Here is a 26,741-nt window from a genome sequence, read left to right on the forward strand (position 1 = left end):
GGCATGCCTTGAGCCATAGGGCTGGATTAGTAGATGATCTTTTGAAATTCCCTCCAACCTTATTTTCATACAGTCCTAAAATCTTCAGTAAAGTAATGTATTGGGGGGTTCCTAACTTCATCCTTTCAGCTGTATCCTTATACTGTATGCACCTGTCGACAGTTATCTCCAACTTTCTTTAGTTCTTTGGCAGGGGGGATGCAAGGTCACAAGGGAGGGGCCATAAAAGAATTTACTTTAAACTTATAAATAGTTAAGTATTACAGAATCACTAACGTTGTTGTTTACAAAAACCAAAAATGTGCTAGTAGGTGGTTAGCAAGCAGTAAATAAAGAGTTTAAGTAGTCAGTGTACAAGTGTGGATGTTAAAATGCAATGACATTAGAATGATAGAGCAAGGAAGATTAGTTTCTGTTAGTTAATTCCATGTTTGTGGATTAGATTTTTAACATTGATTTTTAACACATTTTCTATTAACACGTTTGCTATTGTCTGTTCCGTTAACAGTTCTTTGACAGATACCTTCAGTAGTTTTTTGTGTAGTTGTCCATTAATATTCTGCTTCTGATAGCTATGCACAGGAGACTCTTCTTGGGCTGGCAGTGCCCTCTGGGACCATGTTTGTACCTTCCATGTTCTCTGGTGCTCTCTGGTCACGAGCATAAAGGACAGAGAGGCTACAAACATTCCTGTTCCTTACTGCTTGAGAATGCAAACCAGAACACATTTGGTAATCGCATCTCTATGCGTGTGCAATGTATTGGATAGTTGTCAGAGTTAGTTATTACCTTTAGACTATTGTCATAAAACAAGCACCATTCTGTATTAGATTTGAAGATGTCTGAATCTACAGCACCTATAATATCAAGACCTCCCTGGACATGGCAGAGTCCAAGTCTCAAAGACTCTTCCTCTTGTAAAGGAGCTGACCCTATTATCAACAGTGGGCACTAAGTGCCTTTAAATTCCTTGGTGAAATTTGTATGGCGCCTTGGTGTGTTATGCATGACTCACTTCAGAAACAAAGTAGAAATCCAAAGAAAGGTCCTTTGTAGCACTTCCTCCTCAAGAGCTCCCTCCTTAGTACTGGAAGGCAAGAAATCTGCTATGGACCAGTCTACCACTTTCATAGTTTGTAGTGTTGGAAGGGACCTGAGTAGATCATCAAGTCTGACGCCCTGCCATGGCAGGAAAGAGTACTGGGGTCAAATGACCCCGGCGAGGTGTTTGTCTGGCCTCCTCTTAAAGACCCCCAGGGCAGGAGCCAGCACCACGTCTCTCGGAAGTTGGTTCCAGATCCTAGCCGCCCTGACAGTGAAGTAGCGCCTCCTGGTATCTAGTCTGAATCTACCCTCTGCCAGCTTGTGACCGTTATTTCTAGTCACTCCTGGGAGTGCTCGGGGAAACAGGGACTCCCCCAATGCTTGCTGATCCCCCCTGACTAGTTTGTAAACCACCACCAGATCCCCTCTCAGCCTTCTCTTGTGGAGGCTGAACGGGTTCAGGTCCCGTAGCCTCTCCTCGTAGGGCCTGCCCTGCTGCCCCCTGACCATGCGGGTGGCCTCCTCTGGACCCTCTCCATGCTGTCCACATCCCTCCTGAAGTGCGGCGCCCAGAACCGGACGCAGTACTCCAACTGCGGCCTGACCAGTGTCGCATAGAGGGGGAGGATCACCTCGGACCTGCTCGAGATGCATCTGTGGATGCACGACAAGGTGCGGCTGGCCTTCCTGACCGCATCCCCACACTGTCGGCCCGTGTTCATTTTGGAATCAGTAATGACTCCAAGATCCTTTTCTGCCTCTGCGCTGACGAGAAGGGAGTTCCCCAGCCTGTAGGTCTGCTGCTGGTTCTTCCTGCCCAAGTGCAGTACCCTGCACTTGTCAGTGTTGAAACCCATCCTGTTCTCATCTGCCCACCCCTGTAACCTGTCTAGGTCTGATTGTAGCCTATTCCTCCCTTCTAGCATGCCCACTTCTCCTGACATCTTAGTGTCATCTGCGAATTTGAACAAGGTGCTTTTTACCCCCTCGTCCAAGTCGCTGATGAAGATGTTGAACGGTGCAGGCACGAGGACCGAGCCCTGGGGGACCCCACTGCCCACATCCCTCCAGGTCAAATAGGACCCGTCCACCACCACTCTCTGGGTGAGGCCCTCCAGCCAGTTTGAGTGCTCCACTAAGCTGCCAGCCCTTTCTGGACTATAGAGCACATAGGGGTTGAGAAAATCCCACTTGAGTCCTTCATACTTTTAGCCCAGCTCTTAATTAGATCCGTCCCGGGATCTCCAAAGTAGATGTGTCTATATCTGAGCAGAATAAGAAGTGTCACAGATCCTGCTGGAGACGGATAGCCAGTCCTTGCTCTTTGCTAGTTGTTTTTTCCGATTCCACGGTCCCCACTCTCATACACGTCAGCCCTTACGGCAGGAGCTGAGCCCTGTCACAGCGTGGCCCAGGCAATTCTGGTACTCTGCCCTCATGAACTTTTTAACACAGACTCTAATCATACGCCCTATAAACAAGTTTGCCTTCAAACTGTCAGAGTCATGCAAGTGGATGGACACATTTTATACCTAAGCCACTATTTATTTATCCATTTCATTTCTGTGTACTAAATGGCTGACAGTGACTGACAGAGTCATTTGCTTATTAATAGTTCAGAACATCCTGGCTAGCAGCATAAATCAGGGGTTGGCAACGTACCAATTGTGGGCTGCATTTGGCCCATGGCAGCATGGAGAATCAGCGGCACCCTCCAGCCATGGCAGCAGAGGTGGCACCCCCAGAGTCCTATTACCTGGTGCTTTCAGTTTATTCTCTGTGCTGCATCATTAGGATGGCATCCCAGCATTCTAGCATCTGCCTTTTGCATCCATTCCCTTCCCAGCATATGCTGATTGCCAAGGGGTGTACAGCCCATGGCAGGGGCTGGGTAGCGAGCACTGGCCTGCAGTGGCAGAAAGTTGCCAACCTGTGGCATAAAGGATTCTACCAGAATAATCTTTATTGGGCACAAAGGGATATGCTCTGGGGGTGGGGGAGAGTGGGCACTTTTGACTAAAGCCCATTGAACCACTAAAGCTCTTGGAGCCACTCTAAGTAAAGTGCCCCCACCACCATTTTGAAGCACGGGGATGCTGAATAGATGAGACGTGGAGGCTGTTGGAGTGCGCTAATTAGTACGCTCCAGCAGACTCTATTGATTGAGTCTGTTCCAATGCGCTGTAAATACAGTGCGTCGGAGCAGCATCCCTGCAACAGGCACCCACAAGGTCCTCAGTCTGGTCACTGATCCTTGGAAGGTCCTGTGTTGGCCATTCAGACTACCTGCTTGCCTTCAAATATTCAGGCTTTTGCATCATCTCTATAATAATGTGCATGCAGCAGATTTGCCTGATCAGCTTCCTCTGGGAGACGGTTATATTTTCTCCTGGCAGGCAGTAACTAAATTTCTTAAGGGGCTTATTTATGTCTTTCCACCAATAATTTGGCAGGCTTATATCCCAGACAACAGTTTACTATAAACAGTGGTAATGGGTTTAATGTGACCTCTTTTAACCATGTTTTGAATTTGTAACTTTTATTATTTTCCAAAAGATTGATTCTCGCTAGTTAGTAACAAAACAAGTTCTCAAAAACAAACAACTGTAAACTTGTATAGGTTGAAATATGATTATTTTTGATTCTTAATTTGTATTAATCTAAATGTAGTAAATAATATATTTCTTTTACTAGATGATTATTAATTTTTTGCTTGGTTTTTGTCAAACCCTATGTGGATAGAAACTGGAAGACAGTTAAATGCAGCAAACTTTATAAAGATCTTTTTTTCTCAATGAAACAATGTATTTGTTACACGAGAAAAAACAGTTTATTTCAAATTTTTACATTTAAAACTTATTTCTTAAATAACAGCATGGTGAGGATTTTTATGATATCTTCTGTTGGGCCAACTGTATAATTGGGAGACAAATTAGACGAGCTTTTGGGCATAAAATGCCCTGCAGCAGGTCTCCGAGAGAAACGGACACAGACTGAGCTAAATAACAAGAAAAAAAGTACTTTCGCTGACAAGGGCTTTGAACTGACTGTTTTGGGTACCATGTCCTGCACTAATTTGGAGACTGTAGATTCCATTCTCTTTGGTCTAGGTTTTATTTATAAATTTTTGAGGCTGAGGAGGGTTATTTTATGTTTATTTTTTAATTTCCATTTATGTTCTCAACTTTAAGTGAATTAGTCATTAAACTGAATTATATAAAATGATCCAAATAAAATACTCATTCTGCAACTGCAAAACTCTGTTTACAAAAGTAAGAGAATTGATCAACCTCTTTCAATGGGGATGGGAGTTATGAAGTAACACATGGTTGACTTCCTAACATTTTTTTTCTATTTTTACATAGGTCAAAGATTACTGGGAAGTTCAGCTCCTGTCAATATTCCAGGTTCTCTTGCTCGTTCCTCATCTTTACATTCATCATCTTCCCTTTCAACCTCTCCACTCAGTTCTCTTTCACAGTCGTTGTCTCAGTCTTTTATTTCATCCACTATGGCTCCTCACCAACAGCAGCCTCAGCCTTTGAAATCAGAACATAGCGTGTTAGGTACCTCAGCCTCTTCTCATAACTCTTTAGGTAAGTCATTTTAAGGGCTAATCCTTTACTTTGCAAGTGGCTGAAAGGCACTCTAAAAATGAGTGGACAGAAGCAACACAGAATTAAATACTGCAAGTCAGCCTGAAGTGTATATCAAATAACTGGATGAAACCAGGGGTAACTTTGAAGTACTTCAAGTTAAATTTGGCCTTCCCCCACAAGCATAGCTGGAGAGTGGTCAGCCCCAAAGCATTCCACGGTGCCTTGCTTTGCCAGTTTGCTTCCTGAAGTAGCCCCTCTATCACGCACAACTTTTCAGAGGGGAAGGGAAACCATAGAGAGGTTTATTAGCAGAAAGAAGAAAAAATTCTGGGAGAGGGTACTTGGTGCACAAGCAGTGGGCAGCCCATCCAACAATGGAGCTGGAAAAAGTAAGAATCACCCTGGTGCCTTGAGATGCAATCAAGGGTGCCACACAACGTTAGTGTTGTTAGGTATGCAAGCATGATTCACATGATAAACGCATGAGATTTAAAATAGGATTCCATAGTATCAAAAACATTCTGCCCTGCTGGAGTCCTCCTGAGTTCTTTGCCACAGGAGAATTGCTCTTGTATTGTTCTGTAGTCAAAAAAACAAGTAAGAACTAAGAGCTGGCTTTTTCCGAGGGGTGCCTTGAGTCTATCCATAGACACCTCAAGTCAAAAAAAAAAAAAAAAAAAGGTTGAGAACCATTGAAGTCGGGAATGTGAAAGAACTGAAGCCAAATGTGATTTTTTTGGCCAAATTTGTTTGCAATAGAAAGACCCTCCTAGTCTTTCTTTGCAGGGCTCTGTTTTATTAAAAAGAAGCAGATAACAATGACTAAGTATTTAGAAAAAATCGTTTAATGCTACATGTCTTTGTTACAGATCTTGAAACCAGCATAAACAATTAGTGGTTATCTATTTTTTCAGGTTTTTTGGAGATGCGCAGTGTGTTTATTTTTGTCTGTCTTGTGCTTGGCAGGTTTAAATGGTGTTACAGGTAGCATTTGGGATTTTGTAACTGGGAGCTTCTCTCCTAGTCCCTCTCCTGTGTTGAGCAGTGGTACCACACCCTCAGCAAGTTCAGGTACCAGTGGAAGTGAGTTAACTAGAGTTAGACAGGAACTGGATGACGCCAAAAGAAAAATAAAACAATGGAAAGATTCTTGGCGACAAGTAAAGCAGGTATGTTAATATTAAATTGCATTTCATTTCCTGAATAATTTTTAATTAAAATGTGTATTACTTTGTTCTTTCTCTTTAGATCTTCATCTTTGGAAAGGAAAGATTTTATTTTATTCTGCCAGATTAATCAATCCTGACTTCTGGCCTTTCATCTTCAAATTTAGCTTGGGAGAATTAAGCTATAGCAGGCAGCTCACTTCCCTCAAGTCATTCTGTCTTTGTAAGCAAATGGCTTCAGGGAGCATATTTGACAGTGGCCTGTAGTACTGCTTCAGTAAATGGCAACATGTCGCTGAGGAGAGGAGAGAGCCTGGCCACAAGTCTTCCATGGCTGACGATATGGAGCAGATTAGACATGTAATCTAGTTTCCCCAGCATTCAGGAACTAGTGTTGGTATCTGCTTGACTCCTACAAAAGCACAATTGGGAGTAGAGTATAATGATAAGTTTTAGGCGTTCTCTCCTTTCTCCTAACTTTCTCCTAACATCACAGAGGACAAAGATGTTTTAATGCTTTCTACTTTAGGGGAATAGCCAGCAGAGTACCTTTACTACCGTTTGAGTTTTCAACTCTTGCTATCAAATGAGGGTTGTTTGATCCATTTTTTTTTCATGTATGCATACTCGCTCATGAGTGTTCCTAGTGATGTATAGACAATTGGAGATGAAATCCTTACTTAGACAAAAATCAAAAGGAGATGAAAAAGGGTGGTGAGAGGCATGGAGAGGATGAAGGAAACCATAAGCTCATGTGGTAGCTGAAGATTCATATTTTATGTATCTTGAGGACCTTTTATATTTAGGCCTCTGTTATTAATTTACAAAATATTGTATCATGTTCCATAAATCTTTCTGTTATAGGCATGTGATGCATGGCAAAAAGAGGCCCAAGAGGCCAAGGAACGTGCTAACGTGGCAGACACGGAGAAACAGCTAGCCCTTCGGAAAAAAGAGGAAGTGGAAAATAAGTTTAAAAACCTTCAGGAACAGTTTGTGCGTCTATCCACTCCATTGCCTCATCTGAAAAGCTATGGAGATATAGAAACAATACCCTTACCAAAGCTTCATTCTTTACGAAGTCAGCTCCATTTGGATTTAGAAACAATAGATGAGGTGAGTTTATCCACACTGTGGATAGTGTTACTTCTTTGTTAATTCTGTTAAATGGATAGTTGTGTATATGTAGATGTGACTATATTTTTATTTAAAAATGGACAGTTTAACACCATTATATAGAGTGTTTACAGAGAGTTTTTAATTTCACTTAAAGAATGCTAAGTTCATGTATGTTGAGGCTTGAAATATGCCAGACTGAATTTCCCCAACTCAAATGATTCTTCACAGATTTCTCAGTGATAGAAAAATAGTTTTAAACCAGCTTTTAGCTTCAGTGCAGTGGACAAACAGTTTGGCAATTAAAGAGCTGTAAATATTTATCCTTGCATTACTGCCAAAATGAGACGCTGCACATTGGATTTTCTTTATTGAGCAATTCTTTTTTTCCAGGTAATTTTTCAGATCCATTCAAAGAAGTGTGTTGTATGCCGAGAACATAACCGTAGCGTTGTCCTGCAGCCATGCCAACATTATGTCCTTTGTGAACACTGTGCAGCTAAACAACAAGAATGTCCTTGCTGCAAGACAACAAAAAATAAATGGTGACAGTGTGTCATGGTACTTATGTAATGTTAATGAATTAAATATTTTATGTTCTAGTATTTTATATAAAAATTGTATATGTAGTTATTAATCCATTTACTAGTGCTAGACTGATCTCCATTTTGACTTCTTAAGAGACGTTCTTTCCTGTTTCCCTAATATAGGAAAAGCGGTTTGGCTGCCTTTACTTGATTTCTTTCTATGATGCTGTTCTAAAGTTCCATATTTATTCCTTTCTTCACTTGGCCTTTTCAATTTTTACTTGCATTCCTGTTGCACAGGCTACTCAGGTTCAGTTCTTCAAACATAATCATGTCTTAAGGGTCCTTACCCACAATGCCTGAATGAGGGATTTATGCTTCTGCTCTGCATCAGAATTCATGGAAGTTACCATGTAAGTACAGTGCTTGATAATAGGAGGACCCACCCTTCACCTTGTGTCTATGGTGTGCTGTATAGTCCAGTGCCAGTATTTTGGAGTCAGTCTAACACTACTGTTTACTTGGCTATTTGAAGAAATTTGATTACCGTAAAAGCACTTTGTTAACTTTTTTTAAAGAGGTTATGTTATAAATTGCTTTAAGCTGCTTTCTAGGTTTTATGTTTGTTTTTTAATATGCGATAAAATGAAGCTTTTTATGTATACTGTGAATTTAAAATATTTCATATCAGTTTTATTGTTAAATCATAGTATGGTAAATATGGAGTTAGATTTCATACTTTGACTTTATTACTTATTAAATGAACAATTAGAGAAAAATGGGAATTGCCTAGAATTTTTACAATTTTCGAGTTAACTTCAAACTAATAGTGTTTATAAGTATACCAGCAGAGAGGATAATGCTGAAAGGCACATAGGCTTACATATTCAGATACATTTCTAATTTTATTAAACAAATCGGTTTTCTCAAATGCTTGTGCATTTTGCATTACCCAGTTTGGATGTTTGTAGTCTGAAGAGAAGTATGCCTATAACTCCTAGCTGGTGTGGTACCCAGTAGGAACTGGTCACTTTTTTCAGACACCTATCCCTTGCATCCACTAAAATTGCAAATGGCACGAAGGAAATGTCTCGTGTAAACAATTTCTGTTACTTAATTAAAATGATCACCTTTGTATAATAATAGAATTTCAGTATAATACCTTGCAATGAACAAAATATCATAGTTTGTTTTTAAAGGAAGGGTGTGTATGCATGTGTGTAATGTACATGTATGCGCACGCGCGCGCACACACACACACACACACACACTCCCCCTCCCCGCCATAGTTTAACTGTAAAATTCTTAGAATATTTAATCAGGCAATGGTGCTCTTATACAATTATTTTTTAAGGTTGTTCATGTTTAACAATGATGGTTAGGAGTATGCAATTCAGGAGAAGTTAGTTACTGTGTGTTAACACTGTCTCTTGTTATGTAACATTCTTTTACAAAAGAGTTAGCCTGTTTTTTCTTGTTAAGTGCAGGTGTGACACAAGTACAGCTTACATGGAAATGACCTACTACTGTGTTACATAATGTACATACCACGATCTTATAGTATTCAATGCAAGAAGTTCATTTATATAAACAGCAAAGACCTTAATTTTTGAAGTTTAGTTGTTGCAGTAAAAGCAAGATATACGCCAAACATTTTCTTGCATCATGTCTTAGATATTTGTATCGGTGTTAAAGAATACAGGCCCCAATTCCAGGCTCCCTGAAATCACTGCATCTCAACTAAGATCAATAGACGTTGGGCAGACCCTTGGCTAGCAAAAATAAACATTTAATGTCGTCATTCAGTCTACAGAATGATCATCCCCTGATTACTGATATATCAACCTGTGAGAACATGGAGAGTGTTTGAAAGCAAGAAAGGGGGGAACTAAACCTCCAAATGAATGAACTTTTTTAACAGAAACGCTTAATAGAAAATTTAGAAATATAAAGGCACATGTAGCACACTTTTACAGGATTTATAGGGTTTAAACTTGGGCGTAATAGTGTCGCTTGATGCATTTTTCATACAATTATAAAAAAAAAAAAAATCCTACCAAAATTAAAATTGTTTATGAGATAAACGTAACATTACAATATAATTTCATTTTCCAAAGCATATTGTCTGTTTCGAAAGATTTTTCTTTAATATATAAGTGGAATTAGTTTACATTTTAAATTAAATGGTACTTCAATCACTAAGCTTTGCTGTGTGTATTAATGTACTTCTACACTTGTGTAATCTTTGCCAAAGATTTCTTTTGAATATTAATAACATTTTGGCTAAAGCAAAGCAAATAGGTAAGACATTTTAACAGTGACCAAATTAGGAAGTGATGTGTAAAATTACTGTAAATGTTTTTAAAACATGCAATTGATTTCAGTGAATGTTATACTAAATCCATGTAGAATATGGAACAATGTTGTGCAGCTGTCGTTCTTGCAGAAGTAACTAAAATTCTTAGTGAAGATTTTCTTTTTAATATTTTAAATCCTGCCTAATGAAACGTGGCCTCCTGCATCAATGTTAAGTTCTTTATTTAAAACATGCAGAAGTACAGTTTTGTGTTACCTTTGTTATATATATAGATATGTAGAGAGATATAGATATTAGGGCTGTGTGAAGCTTCGGTCCCTGATTTGATTCGGCCCGATTCGGTGGCCAAATCCCAGAATCCAAATCAAATTGGAGAACCCTTTAATCTCTCCGAATTGAGTGGGAACCTTCCAAATCGATTTGGAAAGATTCAGTGATTCGGACACAGACACAGCTTTAAATGTTTTCTCTACATACCTCAAGGCAGCAGGCCGGTCATGAATGCTGCGGTGCTGGGGTGGATGGACTGTCCCACAGGAGCGCAGGGGGCTCCCCAGTGCGCTCAGCAGCAGACCCAGAAGTGGACCAGAAGCACTTCCAGTCCACTTTTGGGTCTGCTGGGGGGGGGGAAGCTGCCCCCCCCCACCCCTGACTCGGCGACTGGTGCCTCCTAGGTCTGGGGGAACACCTGGGGTCTCTCTGCGGCTGATTGCAGAGCTGGGTGGGGGGGGCTGCATGCTCCCTGGCAGGCCTGGAAGCGTGCCGGAAGTATTTCCAGTCCACTACCGGGTTTGCCACGGAGCACGTGCAGGCCCCCCCGGACTCCTGTGGGACGCTCCATGCGCCCCAGCATCGCAGCGTTCGCAAGCCGCACCCGTACCTCGAGGTATGTAGAAAAAACATTTAAAGCTGTGTGGATGTCTGAATTGCTGATTCTCCCACTCAGCATCAAACTTCAGGTTCAGATTCAGCCAAATCGAGTCAGGGACAGTGATCCGATGCTTCTATATCTAGATAGATAGATGTTTGTGCATTTACCCGTTATCCTGAAGCCTTTTTTTGTTTTCTTTTTCTTTGGTCTTTTCTTTTTCATATATATAAAAAAAAATCTTTAGCGGACACCACCAAACGAGCTAACAGCAAGGGCAAAACAAATTGTCACAGTATCATTCAGAGTTTTGCAAGTGCTACCTTCTTAGGATGAAATCAGCCACATTTTAAGTAATGTATAGTTACCAATGAGGAAAAAATTGCACGCGTTTCCCCTCAGCTTCTGTTGAATTGAATTTTGGATGCATTAAAATTTGAATCTTTTGTCAAATGCGGGGGAAAGACCAAAGAAATGTTTCTGTGATTTAAATTCTCAGATTGAGCATCTTATTTTTAGTTATAATGAAATATCCTTAGGTAATTACACGCACCATGTTGAACATTCACATGAAAATGCTATAATAATTTTTTGAAGGAACACTTTTTTGCAAGGAATTTATAAGCAAGATTTTCTGGTTTTGTTTGTTTGCTCTCTTTCCAGCCAATGAACTCCAATAAGGAATAATTGCATCCATTTTACAGTGACACTCTTAAATGCAGGATAATGAAATATGTGCCGTTTAAATTGGTGATTGTTGAAAAAAAATATTAAAAGGGAAATCTTTACATATGTGATTTTTTTTTTTTTTTTTTTCTTGTCCTGGTGACATACTATCTGGAAACTAAATGCACTAAATGTATTTTAGCAAAAATACAGCATAATTTGTTGGAATAACAAATACTATATAAATATAAAATACACTAACTTGTTAGGTTTGTTTTTGTATTTGAAGAAAATGTGACCAATTTTCATGTAAGTGTGTGGAAAAGTACAAATTTTTATGTGAATGCCATTATGTTCTCACATGTATGACTATTTTATCCTGGGGAATAACAGATTAAAATTACAGTTTCTCAGGGTTTAACATTTAAGAACTGTAATCTTAACAGAATATTTGCTGATTTCAGATAGATCCCAAAATGCATGTTACTGGTTTGTTAAAATTAGTCTTTTTGAATAGCAAATTATTAAAACATATCTGTTTTGTTATGTATTGCCATGCAGAATATCCTAGTATTAAATATAAGTAGAAATATTATTGTCACAATATATTTGTGTAACTGTGGTCAACGTAAGACCTTAACTGAATATGAAATTTTCACTTGTATTAATTTATGGAAGCATTAATGTTCTGAGTGTATAGGCAGAAATGATATTGTGAATTGAATTGTTCTTAATACAGAAGGTATTATTTATAATGCATAATCATATACTTGTAGTGAATTGTTTAAAATTGTTAACACTTGTTAAAACTTTTTTACACTATAGCATTTATGCAATGGTTTACAGAATTCATGGAATTATTTTTATTATCAATATGAAAATAAAATTTTTGATCTTTAATTATTTTTGTCTTCATAGACTACTGATAGATATTGAGGTCATCTGATTTACTGTCAATATATATAAATAGAACTTTGCATTTTAATATGTAAACATATAATGGAGAAGGTTTTCCTTGCTAATTTGCTTTTAGACTTATCCTCTGGAATCAGATTTTGGCATCTCTGACATAATTGGGTTTCCTGATCTTTAAAGTAGAATCTATGCATATTACCATCAAAACAAATGATTTAGGCAGCACCGATTAGTGAAGAAGTTAATCTGATAACGTAATTAGTGTTGTATAAAGTTTCTTTTCTTACTCCTTCTGTAATGACCTACCGGTAAGGACAATAGAATTGGGATGCTTTCTCTTTGGAGAGAATTGATACAAGCAAGGAACCTCTAAGGATTATTACAGGAGTATTGAAAAATCATGCAGCTACAGCAGTGGATAAGGTTAACTCTTAACTCCTCCATGTGTTTATGCAGTTGAAGTGACGATTCAGCAGCTGGGGAGAAAAAAAATAAATTATTGGAGAGAAGAATCTGGGACAGAAGTGGTAGCACCACCTTTCAGTTTTATGCTTGGGGTTTGAGATTGAGATGAGTTTGGGATAAAGGGTAGGGTAGCATTGAACTAAAGTTGGAATTAGTGTTGCACGTGCCAAAAGGCAGTATTATGACTTAGCCTGACTTTCAGTATAACATTAACATCTACTTAGCTATGGCTTGTCCCTGGAAATGTCTACGGTCTGTAACCACTTTTCTTCCAGTAAACTTTTAAAGGTTTAAAAGAGCTGCAGCTACACGCATGCAGAACTGGCTGTGTCAAACCAGTGCCTAGCATGTAGGTGCCTGGCTCATATCCACACCTCACTGGAATTCACAGATTAGGTCAGACCTCCTGATGTGGGATTTAGTGTGGCAGGCACTTTCTCAGTACATACCTACCCAGGTGGGTCCCTGACAAAGCACAGCTGGAATAGATGACACTACCTCTTTTACTCAGATACCCGGGCATTAGAGGCAGTGTGTGGCAGCAGGGAGTCTTTGGCGAAAAGGCCAGAACAAAACAGTAGGTGCAGGTACCAGTTCGGGGTTGGTAGGGTTGTAGAGGCTGTGCAACGCAGTGGCTGTGGTGACATGCTCTTTGGAAATTATCTGGGCTGGCACCAAGAGATTATACTTTTCCACTCTAGCATATTCAGTCTTGTTGTCACCATACCATATTCTAAATAGCCATAAATCTTGGCAAAGTCTTTGGAAAAAATTATCAAGGCTCACATTTGCAAGAGCCCGGCAGGACAAATTATGCTGAGGGGAAACCAGCACGGGTTCATGGCGGGCAGATCGTGCCTGACTAATCTAGTCTCTTTTTATGACCAGGTTACGAAACACCTGGACGCAGGAGGAGGGGTGGATGTCGTATACTTAGACTTCAGGAAGGCCTTCGATACGGTATCCCACCCCATACTGGTGAACAAGTTAAGAGGCTGTGACTTGGATGACTACACAGTCCGGTGGGTGGCGAATTGGCTAGAGGGTCGCACCCAGAGAGTGGTGATGGATGGGTCGGTCTCGACCTGGAAGGGTGTGGGCAGTGGGGTCCCCAGGGCTCGGTCCTTGGACCGATACTCTTTAATGTCTTCATCGGCGACTTGGACGAGGGAGTGAAGTGTACTCTGTCCAAGTTTGCGGAGGACACAAAGCTATGGGGAGAAGTGGACACGCCGGAGGGCAGGGAACAGCTGCAAGCAGACCTGGACAGGTTGGACAAGTGGGCAGAAAACAACAGGATGCAGTTCAACAAGGAGAAATGCAAAGTGCTGCACCTAGGGAGGAAAAATGTCCAGCACACCTACAGCCTAGGGAATGACCTGTTGGGTGGCACGGAAGCGGAAAGGGACCTTGGAGTCCTAGTGGACTCCAAGATGAACATGAGTCGGCAGTGTGACGAAGCCATCAGAAAAGCCAATGGCACTTTATCGTGCATCAGCAGATGCATGACGAATAGGTCCAAGGAGGTGATACTTCCCCTCTATCGGGCGCTGGTCAGACCGCAGTTGGAGTACTGCGTGCAGTTCTGGGCACTGCCCTTCAAGAGGGATGCGGATAACCTGGAGAGGGTCCAGAGAAGGGCAACTGGTATGGTCAAGGACCTGCAGACCAAGCCCTACGAGGAGAGACTAGAGAAACTGGACCTTTTCAGCCTCCGCAAGAGAAGGAAGGTTGAGAGGCAACCTTGTGGCTGCCTATAAGTTCATCACGGGGGCACAGAAGGGAATTGGTGAGTATTTATTCACCAAGGCGCCCCCGGGGGTTACAAGAAACAATGGCCACAAGCTAGCAGAGAGCAGATTTAGACTGGACATTAGGAAGAACTTCTTCACAGTTCGAGTGGCCAAGGTCTGGAACGGGCTCCCAAGGGAGGTGGTGCTCTCCCCTACCCTGGGGGTCTTCAAGAGGAGGTTAGATGAGTATCTAGCTGGGGTCATCTAGACCCAGCACTCTTTCCTGCCTGTGCAGGGGGTCGGACTCGATGATCTATTGAGGTCCCTTCCGACCCTAACATCTATGAATCTATGAATAAAGAATTGGATTTTTCTCATTAAAAGAGAAAACATGAAATTATTACAGCTTTTACTTGTAAACACTATTAGTGGTTTCCATAAAAACGTTTTATCTGTCGTAGCCAAATACAGCAAAAATCCATGCGTATACTTATACTGTTTAGGCTTATACAAATTCAGAGTCTGAGTTTTTCTTTGTGGTGGTTCAGTCATTGGTCACGCTTGAGACCTGTAATTCTTCGCTGGTGACCTACACTTGTGTGATCTGCCAGTGTAAGAAAATTATTTTACGTTTTAGCCTTTACATAGCTGTGCATGTCTTGGGTTGTTTTCATCCTGCACTGCATAAGGTTGGGCAGTGAGAATCTTAAATGTCATTGATTGCTATCCATCTTTGAGGCTGAGGGGGAGTTATGGGCAGATTGATTGGAACATTTACTCCATTTTGCATTTCCTGCCTACATACACAAACATGACTACTAAAATAATGCATAGAGCTGTGATAGAATGGAACAGTCCAGTAACGGGGGGTGAGCTTTCAAACAATATTTTCACCAGCTAGCTTTACTTGGTTCCATCATTTTCTTCTTTTATAACAAAGACCACTTACACTCGCAGTACTAGATTCTTTAGTGGTTTTTATTTACTTTTTTGTGCTATGGGGAACTGGGGGGAGGGTGCCCCCCTTTTGCCCCAAGCCGCGCGCCCCGCTTCTGGACCGGTGCTGCCTGGCGGGCGCTGTCCCGAGGCGTGTCGTTGCCAGCAAGATTTCCACGGAGTTTCCCTTTTTGAAGGAGAAAAAAAAAGAAAAACCCATTGTTCAGTGAGAAATGCAAGGAATCACTTCAAGTCTAGTGGAGAGTTGGGGAACGTGGCTGTAAATGAAGTAAAATATTGAGCCGAGGGGATTGAAGTGACTGTTAATGGTTGTGTGCTTACTTTGGGAAATGGCATGTAAGTTGTAGCCGTGTTGGTCTAAGGACATAGGCAGACAAAGTTCCTTGGATCTGATATCTTTTATTAGACCAACCCAAATTTGGTAATAAAAGATATCAGCTTCACCCAAGGAACCTTGTCTACTTCGGGAAATTGAATTTGTACAGCGATGTATGTAATAAGGGGGTGTGTGCGTGCGTGCGTGCAGGATAGGTGCCGTAATTAGCAGTGACCCCACTACTGCCTACAGAAGGGGCAATCGAGATAGGTATGCACGTATGCCGATGTTTGCGTCCCGACCTCCATTAATAAGTGCAGCTCAGACATCTATAACAGGGGCATTGTGCACCCACGGCGAGTGTCAGAAATACACTTGTGGGCGCGGCCTCCCGTGCTCCGAGCTGGGCGCAGCAGCCGCCGGATCAAGGCACCGAGGGGAAATCCCTGCTGAGTGCTGCCCTCCTGTGGCCACGCCGGGCATGGCAGCGTGGGGAACAAGCCGGCTCCGTGCTGCCGCTCACCCGCGGCCCTGCAGCCCGGCTTCAAGGCAGAGGAAATAAAGGCGGCTCCGCGCTGCCCTCCTGGGGCTGGAGCGGCGCTTGGAGCCCGGAGATGAGGGCCCAGAACAAAGGCGGCTCCGTGCCGCCCTCCCTGCGCTCCAGTCTGCGCGCTGCGGCTGGGTTTTCAAGCCAAAGAAAAAATCTTCCCCTGCGCTACTTCCCTGTGCTTCCATGTGGGCTTTGCAGCCGCGAGAGGAGGGCAGCGAGAGCACGAAAAGCGGCTCCGGCCGCGCACCTGTAGCTCACGCAGGCGGGAGATGAAGGCAGGGAGAGAAGAAAAAAGGCCTCGCTCGCTCGGGGCGTTCCCGGAGCAGTGCCCGCGGCCGGGGCGAGGCGGGGCTCGCGTTGCTCGGGGCGGACACGATTCCCAGGACATTGATCGCAGCCCGGGGAGCGCGGCAGGCCCGGGATCGGAGTCTCGCGTTTCTATTGGCCATATTAAAGCCTGAGGTGATTGGGTGGAGTTGTCACGGCCGGGGTCAGGGCCGCTCCGCCCTTCTTCGCTCTGATTGGCCTCTGCCGGCGGGGGCGGGTTCAGGAACTCGCCCTCCTCATTCGCATTCTGATTGGCTGCTGGGAAATGGTGGGTGGGCTGCAGTCTTCTGAGTGCTGATTGGTCCGTCTTGGATGCTTAGCCCCCCTCTTTAGCTGTTCGTCTCGCGGGTCAGGCCTGCGCAGAGCCCACGTCCCGCAGCTGGCCCGGGCCCCCGGGCGCTCCCGCGGCGGTGCGGCAGGCTGCTCTGACGGCCACGGCGGGTCGTGAAGAAGACTGCGCTCCCCGCCTTGCGGGGCCTGTTAGGCTGTCTCCTGAGGTGGGTGGTGAGGGTTGAAGCTGTCTGTCCCAGTGCCCTTTTCTCTCCTGCTCCCGCCTGCGTAACCTCCCTGTCTCCTCGACGTGCCGGGTGGTGGGCTAAGGGGGTGCGCGTGGGCCCCAAGAAGGACTGTTTGCTGCTGGGCTGACGCTGAAACCTCCCTGGAGCGCACTTGGCAAAGCACCACTCTTCTCTGTTTTACAAATAAATGGCTATGAAAAACCTTGTTCAGGAAGCACCACGAGACATGAGTTCAATTCTACGGGAGAGTTTGGGATCTTTGGTGTAAAATAATGTAGTATTGAGAACAGGGGATTCGATTCACCTGATGGTGTTATTTATTGCGTACTTACTTCAAAAACCTGAAACAAAAGACATGTATCCAATCAGGATATGTTCGTGTGTGATCCTGTTACTATCTCTCACTCTGTCTCTATAGATGGGGATGGTGATATAGATATGCATGTATTCTCCCGGAGCAGCCGGGATTTCAAGCCAGAAAAAAATAAAAACCTGCCCTGTGCTGCTCCCTTGCTTTTGAACCTGGGCTTTGCAGCCAAGACATGAGGGCAGAGAGAGAAAAGACCCGGCTCGGGCTGCGCACCGGTTGCTCAGGCAGGGGGCAGATAAAGCCAGCGAGAGAAGAAGAACGAAGGCCCCCCCTCGCGCGCGGCGTAACTCGGGCAGTGCCCGCGACGGACACACGAGTCACGGACATGGATTCAGGGCGGGAGCGCAGCAAGGCCGGGATTGGAGGCTCGTGTTCCCATTGGCCACATGAGGCGTGAGGCGATTGGGTGGAGTGGCCGCTTGGGCGCGGTCACGACCATTCCACCCTTCTTTGCTCTGATTGGCCTGTGGCGGGGGAGGAGGGACCAGGAACCTGACCTCCTGTTCACATTCTGATTGGCTGCCGGGGACTGGTGGGGGGGGGTGTGCGGGCTTCTGTGCGCCGATTGGTCAGACTCCGCTCCTCAGCGGCCCCGCTCAGCTGTCCGCGTGCGCCTCACGGGTCCGCGGTGCCCTGAGCTCGCGTCCCGCTGCCGGCCCGGACACGGGGCGGCCCGCGGGAGCTGCGACCGGCTGTTGTGGCGACCACGTGCGGGAGATCGCGCTCCCCACGGCGGGAGCGCCCGGCGCGGCGCTGGTAACAGCCACGTGTGAGCGAGACGCGCGGGCGGGAGCGGGGCCCGGGCCGGAGCAGGCCGAGGCGCCGGGCGGGGCCCTCGTGGCTGCCCGGCCGGCACTTGCCTCGAGGAGGCAGCAGCGCTGCGGGCGGGTTTGTGCGCGGTGCCGCCGCCCGGCCGCTCCCGCCACCGCTCGCTCCGCGCCTGCGCCGTGCCGCCGCTCCCGCCCCGCCCCCACGAAACGCCCGGCCCAGCCCGGCCTCGGGCCACAGCGGGGGGCCCCGGTCCGGGGTGACGGGGTGTTGCGGGCGTCGTCTGCACCGGAGCGGGGCGTGGGGCGGGGCGGGGCGGGCACGTGCGTGGGCTCGTGGGAAACCCGCCATTTTGTGTGGTGATTTGGGGGCGTTTGTATGGAAACGTTTGTGGAAATGTGGCGACAGCGGGACAATTCCGTGGGGATTGGGAACTTTACTGTGGAAATGTGCGGGATTAGGGGGGTTGTTCCTTTGTTTGAAAATGGATTATTCTGTGTGGTGATAAAGGACTTTAAAAAAAATATTGTGACTGTGTAGAAAACTCATGATTTGAGAACTGTTTGTGAAAATGTGTATGGAAATATGGTGATTTTGTATAAAGAAAATGGGGTGGATATTTTAGGGTCACTTGGGAATTTTTTTGTGTGACTGGTGTGTTGTGGGGCCAATGGCAAATTGTGTGGTGGTTGGGTAAGTGTACTGAAACGTGGTTATGTTGTGTGAGGGAAACAGCGTGGGGATTTGGAAACCTGTCTTGAGGGCATGTGGTGGTTTCTGTGTGGAAAACCAGCCCTTTTGTGTTGCGACGTGAGACCTCGTAATGGAAATGTGCTGCGCCGGGTTCGCAAGGGTCAGCTTATCCCTGCGGTGCGGTAAATGGTGCGTGCGTTTTCACTCACGTGAAAGTGTCTAACGCGGGTCTGCCCTTTCTCGCAGGCCGCTCCTCGTGCCGCAGCCAGAAAGAATTGGGGCTTGGGGCCGAAGGGCCCCCAGGAGCTGTCACTTCTGCAAGGGTTGCTCCGGGCACTCAGACGGGTATGCGGGGCCTGCAGCAGTCCCTTGCAAACAGCCGAGGCGCCACGGGCGACAGGTGAGTATGTGTTTCTGCTTTGACACGCTCACTGGTCACTCAGCTTGTGCCTGGACACACATCGTCTATGTGCCCTGCTCCAGCGGTAACACATCCAGTGACGGCAGCTCTTGCCTCTAACTTCCTGTAGCACCTTCCAAAACAATGACCTGCACGTTGGTTCGCAGGATACTGGGGGCCCAGACCCCACAGGTTTTGTATTCTCCCTCCCTGTGCCTGGACCAGGTGCTGAGCACTTGGATCTGTGCAAGTTTCTGCACTTGTTAGCCACCCGGCCCCTGGGACAGCTTCTGTCAGCCTCTCCTAGTCTCGTGCTTCCTCAGAAGGCTTCCGTGAGATCCCTTGTCCCGTCCCAGTCTGCAGCAGGCCTGCACCCCTGTTCCCCAGGTCCCTTTAGAGAGTTGTAGGGGAGGGGGGAGAATGCTTCTTTGCCCCCTGCTCTTTGCTTCTGTCAGCTATAAGCTGTTTATCTGTTTTTTCCCTCCTCTGTCTGTGCTGCCACTGCACGGCCCCTCTGCTTCACCGTGGCCGCGTCATTCTTGCTGCAGCTGCCCAGAGTCTGCACCTGGGTTGCCCTAGGGCTCCTCTCTGTGCATCACTTCTTCCCCCGGGCCAGGAGACAAGGGCAGGTACCAAAACTGGCCCTGTGTCCTCCTGGCTTCAGGCCCTTCCAGCGGAGCCTGGAGGTAAAGGCAGGGAAGGGAGGGAAAGGCCTTTCAGTGCTGCCACCCTGTGACTAACGCTGGGCTTTGCAGCCAGGAGACAAAGGCCAAGCACTCTGCTCTGTGTCAGCAGGGATCTGGTTTTCCCTCTTCCCATGGAAAAGTGAGACATCTGTATGTGGCCCTGGCATTCCCTGCAGAAATGGGTCACCTGGTGGGCTGGAGAGGCCCTGGAGAAGGGCAGCAGGTTGGGAGCCCACAGCTAGCAGCTTGTCCTCCACTACACACAGATCTGGGGGCATGGGTCCCTCTGTCCCTCAGATGTGCGCACAGCAGCAGGGAGTTGGCACCCCCCCACCTGAGCCCACAGCAGGCAGGCAGTGGGTGGGGGGTGCTGGGCTTTGCTCTACTGAAGGAGCTTCTGCCTTCTGCCAGAGGCAGGGAGCTGTGGGCCTGGGCCCTGTAACCCTGGCAGCTGGGGGCTCCCTCCGGCAGGGCTGGGGAGGTCGGGGGTGTGCAGGGGAGTGAGGGGCCTTTCACTTTAATCATGGATTTTGGGAGTTTTATCAGAGAATTAGCAGGGGGGGTTTATTTATCGGAGAATAAGCAATTTTTTATCAGGGAAACCAGGATCCCTGGTCATTAGAGCAGCGTGTGTGAGGTGGGTGCCCACAGTGTTATATGGTGTGTGTTGCGCGCACACTTCCCAGGTACTGCTCTGAGACAGGATCCTAGTGTCAGAGCCCTGTGCCTGCCATGGGCAGCGGGAATGCTCCCACAGCAGCCCAGCTGCAGCACTGTTGTGTGCTCCGCGCATGAGTGGCAGCTCGGAGCCAATGCATTTGGGGTCGTCCCTTAGGGTGGCTCAGGGTGGAGCAGGCTGAGGGTGCTGTGCATGGCCCTCGTGGCTGCCGGGCCGGCGCTTGCCCAGCGGAGGCAGCAGTGCTGTGGGTGGGATCTCCCGTGGGCACATGTGGGTCAGGGCATGGAGTAGCAAGCAGGGTGGGTAGGTGTTTTGTGCGCGGTGCCATAGCCTGGCCGCTCCATCCTCAAGCCTTGGAGCGGGTGCTGCCGGGACGCTGCTCTGCACCACCTGCCCCGGCCTTTCTACTCACCCCACACATGAACAATCACCGCTCTCCTGGGGTGGCCAGTGCAGCAGGGCCATGTGGTGCAGCTGTGGCCAGAGCGGTGGTGGTGTGGGTGGGAAGGACCTGGCACCGAATGGACACGGGGAGGGGATGTTTCGGTAGTGTTGTTGGGGAGTGTTTTAGCAAATAGGAAGCTAGGATTCTGGACTGGTCTAGGGATTGTCACGACACCACCTTCAATGAGTGATAGAAAGGCTTTATGTACTAGAAGTATTCAAAGTCAAGTCAAATGAGCCCAAACCAAAGCAGAGTCCAGTAATTAGTTATAAGGTGATGATTTCTCACCAAAAAGGCATCGAAGAGAAGGTCTGTTTCTCTTCAACTTCTCACGTAAACTGGGCACAGCAGCAGTTGGTGTCAATGATTTCTCACTGTTGAAGCGCGCACTGTTAGCTGTTTCACTGGCTGTGTTATACCCTTAGCCCAGCATCTTGAAAGCATTCTTTTAGTTGTAGAGATCAAGAGAGTCCCCAGCAGTGATTGCCAGGAAAATCCTGTTAATTTTGTTAATCCTGCTCATTATTGGTATCAGAAAGTTCCAATTGGAATGAATGACCTTCCTCAGGGACAAGAGGTTATCCATTTCTACAAAGTTTGGAACGTAGCTAGAAATGGATTAACCACCAGGAAGAACACAGGTGTCCTTGGAAAACAAGGTAAATCACAGAAAAACAACAGAGACAAAACTAAATCGGGAGGAGACACCTGTCCCAAACGGAGAATGTCTCTTCTTGCACATAAACACGAGTTAATTGCAAAATAAATATTTACCATAATCAGTAATCAAAGATAGACATTTCACAAAGTTACATGAAATCCCATATCCTGTCCCAGTCTGCAGCAGGCCTGCACTACCGTTTCTCAGCTTCCTTTAGGGAGTTGCAAGGGAGCGTGGAGAATGCTTCCTTGTCCTCTGCTCGTTGCTTATATGAGTTGTAAGGTGTCTATCTGTTTCAGTTCCGCCTTTCCCTCTGTCTGTGCTCCCTGCGTCTTTTGTATATGCTGGACGTTGATGTAAGCCAGGGGCTGGCAATTATTTGGGCCTGTGGACCACTGAAGTGGTTCTGGGGAAGTGCAGTGGGCTAGTCAGCGCTGCCTACCCTGAATAGCCCAGATCCCGTGTGCCCTGTGGTTTCTCCCCCTACTGCCAGCAGTGCACAGCCTGAGCCCCAACCCCAGCCCACTCTGAACCTGTTCTGGACTCTCCCTGTCCAGAGCGGATGAGCTGGAACTTGTGTGCATAGCCCTCAAGGAAACAGAAGGCTAAATATACATCATAAGAGAAACTTGTAAAAAAAATACAGAACAGATGTCCTGTACATGACCAACACTTCCCTCAGCAAACATCCTAAGGTATAGGGTGTTAAAAATGTCTGAACCATTCACTGATTGTCTGGGGTTTGAAGAACAAACCATCACTTGTACAAGCTACTGCAAATGTGCCCAATTGATATTGAAATACCCCAAGACAGGTTTCGTGACACCTCTAAGTATCCAGTCTGGCTGCTCATGCCCATCAGCTGTAAATTGACCTACGATTACAGGGTCTGCAGAGATGCACAAGGTTTACACGTAGAGAATGCAAAAACAGGAGTCAGGCAATTAATAGTTATGGTGTGATGATAAATGTCTTTTCCTCCCTGTTTGTTTGGACGCTAATTGGCCAACTATCAAGGAAAAATGCCTTGAAGTTGTACAATTGAATAGTATAAGAACAGAATTTGCAAGGAAAGTGTGCGCTCCAGGAGAAGCTGAGAGAGAGAGAGCAGTGCTGCATCGCACCCAGCTTAACCAGCAATGGATCCTGCTTGGTCAAAGTTGCAAGATGGGACCAGCATCCTTCACCAGCATTGGTGAGAGAACACTATTGCTGCTAAATATGTACTAGGACTTTGTGGAGTAGCTCATTTTATTTTGGGAAGGAGTCTTTTTGTCATTTGGTTTTATAAGCTTGCTTGTGGTATTGTTGTTAAAGCTCTTCTGCTATTGATTAACCGGGTGTTGCGTCACAGCTGCTGCCATTGCTGTGTATGCTTAGATGCAGCTCTGGCCCTGCTCTGGCCTGGCAGTGGAGGCATTGGCAACCCTAGCTGCAAATCTGTGTCAGGGTCAAGGCCTGGGCTGCAGCTGCTACTGCAGCTGCTGCTCTCCACTGTTTCCCACCTTGGTGTGGTCTAGAGTCCTAAATTAAGGCTAAACAATGTGGGGCAGACAGCAGTGGGGATGAGGGGCTCAGGCAGTATGAGGTGGGGAGGGCAGGTGGCAGGGGCACAGGCACACCACGGGAATGGGGTAGGGTGGGAGGCAAGGGGCAGGTGTGGGGAGACAACCCTCCAATAATTAGATTCTATACATGGTAAATTATAACATCATAAATTTTCCATGTGTCGAATTTAATTAGTTGGGGGTGGGTTAAAATCAAAGTTACCTTGGATTTGGATAAATATGGTAACTAAAGGAGGAACAATGATCAGTGCTGGCTGCCTGGTCTTTGTGACTGGAGACCTCTGTCTTCCTGGCCTGATGGACCCACTGGGTTGGTGTTGCCTCTTAAACAGTGATGCTAGGTAGGCCTTCAGCACTTGGGTGTAGGATTTGCCTGCTCACTCTGGGTAGATGTAGAAAGTTCAGGCTTAGCAGAAGCTCCTTCTGTGACTAAGGTTGAGGAAGAAAATCACGCCCCTCCTGGGGATGGCCAATAAAAAGTGTTATGTAGTATGCATCTTCATTACTAAACCATGTCTAGCCCAAACCTCTGAAGACCTCAGTAGGATTTTCTTTTGTTGTGACTTATGAGGGGCCTGTGCTTCCCAGCCAATGCCTTTGTACCTGGGTGGTGGTCAGACGGTGGCTCAGCATGACTCCTTTGTATCCTCTTCTCAAAGTTTTTCTACCAACAGTCCCCTGCATCCTTGAGTACCCAGCATACTGCATCGCTCTGCACCAGCATCGCCCCCACCAAGAAGATTGAGACAGACCGTACCATCATGCCTGATGGCACTATGGTGACCACTGTCACCACCATTCAGTCCAGGCCCAAAGTGGACTGTGCAAGCTGGGTAAGGTCTGATTAGTATGCGACTCTTAGACATGTTGCTGGTATCTGTAGTGAGAATAAAGCAACTCTTAATTTCACCAGGCTTAGTCCTATAGCATGTGGTTAGCTTCTGTAGCTGTCAAATGCAGCAGTCCCTGCAAATGTGCTTCTCGTGTAGATAATGAGAGAGAGGGGTGCCTGCAGCCTGTGGTGTGGGAATGGGATTATTGGCACTGTTGTTGACATCATGCTGTGACTGGGAAAGTACACTTGGCACCCAGGGCCTCTGCTTCTGACAATTCTTGCTTTGCTACTGCCTTCCTGTATGACTCTGGGGAAATCAGTTTGTCTCTCTGCTTCCATTGCCTCATCTCTAAAGTAAGGGTGATGCTGAACTGTGGTGTTCCTCATGTCAGCATTGTGCACTAAGTACTGTCATGTGCTGAGTAGAACCAAATGCTTTCCATCTTGGCTTGGTAGCATTCCCTAGCTTCAGTTCCAGGTGGGAACACTGACACACATTGCACAGGACTGGGTAGGAGACCAGTGTGCACTGTGACCAGTGTCTGGGATGCTACATGACTTGCTTCATGTTTGATGGAGATCTAGAAGGTTCCCCATTTTTATGCACTGCTGGATGGAAAGGCTTTGATGGACCCAGTGCCAAAGTCTTCCCTGTAACGGGCAAAGTTTGTGCCTCGGAGGCAGGCAACCTTAGGCAGGTCCTGTCCCTCCTACTGCTGACTTTGTGCCTTTCTTTCTTGCGTCTAGATTCACCTTCAAGATCTCTGTCCAAAGTCGAGGTGATGGAGAAGAAGACAGCAGTGCTTTCAGAGAGCAGCTGTCCCAGCAACACCTCACCCAGCAGCATGCGCGTGTCCTTTGATACCCGAGACCTTCCTTAGTAGCAAGAAGGTCCATCTCTGGTGGCAAAATATAACTCATTCTCTTGGCTGTTTTGTGTCCACTGTCGGAGAAGCTCACTTGATTGACATGGTCCTTTGTAGAAGGCAGGGTAGGTTTGCACCTTATAGACCAACCAAAAAGTGTGTGCGTGTGTGTAAATACACGCACACAGAGCACAAGGCTCTCATGGGCTGAAGTTCACTTTATCTAATTCTGTGTGTGCAAGTATATGTTGTCTCTGTCTGGTTAGTCTATAGGGTGCTAATTTACTCGGCCAATTACTTGACTTGAAGCTAACATGGCTAAGTGTCTCTCTGCTTACCATCCTTTGCTTCAAACAATACTTAAAAATACCCGGGGAGGGACGGGGCGGGGAGGAAGATGGTGAGGATGGAGTAGTTAACCTTGTTGTCAACTCTAAGTTCCTTGTTGCCGGTCGTGCATATCCATAAGAGGGCTTTACAAATTCTGTATTCGTGAGTTGCTTCTCAGCCCTTGGCTAGAACATATCCTGTTAAGCAGGGCATGACGGCAATTAGTTGGGAGTTCAGGGCCAGAATTGAAACTGAATTCCATATGCACCTGAAGCTTCACAGTACCAATTGCTTAAGGATGAAATGGCACTTTCTCTCAGCTATGCTGCATCTATGGAGGCAACAGTGCATGGGGACTCTGTGGTTTCTGGCACTTATGAGCAGATGCAGAACTCAGCTGAGGCATCCCAGTTGCTGGAAGCATCCTTCTCAGGACAGAGGTCCAGTCAGGAGCTGAATGAAACAACACGATCGGACATCTCTGAAAGACTGTCCGTGGAAGATGTTGGATGTTGAGTCTGAAACTGGCTCCACTGGAGCCCTTGAGACCAGGAACTTAAAGGCCCACAAAGGTGAGGACCAGTGTTGCTTGGAACATGAGCCAGTCAGCCTTACCGACCTGAGTCTAGGGTGACAGTCACATCTTGTGGCTGAGTAACTGTCCACTTGTGCAGTGGGTGATGGTAACTTCATTCCTTATCTGTTTTGCTAATCTACAAAGCGATATGCTTTAGGCAAGATGGTTGTGATTTATTTCTGGAAGATATGTCAAAGCAGTCACTTTTTAGCGAACAAACAGCCAACGTGTGTTAGCAGCACAAATTGCAGGAATGGGACTTGGACTGGCATGTTCTCCAAGTAGGTGCGCAAAGAAAAGGAGCAAGCAAGGTGCAATGTCAAATACAAGGCAAATATGAAGTCAGTTTTAAGACTTATTTTACCAAGTGTCCAATATTATAACTGCTAAAAGCAATGGGACAGTTGAGGGAGACCTTGCTACAGAGCTTTTGGGAACTGGTGAAACTACTAATTGTGTGATGCAAGATAGTAATGTAGCTTGCCTAATGAAACAAAACATGTCTATGCAGGTGAAATACTTACTGATGGGGAGATGCAATAGTTTATAAATGGCATGTTTTTTGTTTTTTATTTTTGAGCTCTAGAGTCACAATGAAGTCAGCCTTATCACTGGAATGAAGTCAGCCTTATGCATGGAAATGCAAGTGCAGATTTAAAAAAAAAAATATTGATTGATTTTTTTTTTATTTTTATTTTTTTGTAATATTTGTGTCCCCCAGGCCAAATCAATTCCAAATCTGTGAGTCATTCAAGAACCATATGTGACCCTAGTACCAG

At 45.9% G+C, this 26,741-nt stretch overlaps 1 protein-coding gene and 1 long non-coding RNA gene across 3 annotated transcripts in view; both read left to right on the forward strand.

Annotated features, from left to right (window-relative positions):
- The window catches only part of LOC132244660 (putative E3 ubiquitin-protein ligase UNKL), a 34,874-nt gene extending 22,671 nt beyond the window's left edge, over positions 1-12,203 (forward strand). Inside the window, exons 7-10 of the mRNA XM_059716778.1 lie at positions 4,410-4,640; positions 5,610-5,812; positions 6,674-6,925; positions 7,319-12,203. Coding sequence (XP_059572761.1) covers positions 4,410-4,640; positions 5,610-5,812; positions 6,674-6,925; positions 7,319-7,474 — 842 coding nt within the window. The 3' untranslated portion in view covers positions 7,475-12,203. The remainder of the gene's footprint in view (positions 1-4,409; positions 4,641-5,609; positions 5,813-6,673; positions 6,926-7,318) is intronic.
- A 5,827-nt stretch (positions 12,204-18,030) lies between these two features.
- Positions 18,031-25,119, forward strand: LOC106740107 (uncharacterized). 2 transcript variants are annotated; one of them, XR_009456200.1, is made up of 5 exons: positions 18,031-18,223; positions 19,162-19,315; positions 22,804-22,981; positions 24,029-24,187; positions 24,937-25,119. It is a non-coding gene; the product is annotated as an uncharacterized LOC106740107 (long non-coding RNA). The 2 variants fall into 2 exon arrangements; XR_009456199.1 differs by having other exon boundaries at positions 18,031-18,210.
- Positions 25,120-26,741: the final 1,622 nt, after the last annotated feature.

Source organism: Alligator mississippiensis, chromosome 13 (assembly GCF_030867095.1).
Source record: "Alligator mississippiensis isolate rAllMis1 chromosome 13, rAllMis1, whole genome shotgun sequence".
Taxonomy (NCBI): domain Eukaryota; kingdom Metazoa; phylum Chordata; order Crocodylia; family Alligatoridae; genus Alligator; species Alligator mississippiensis.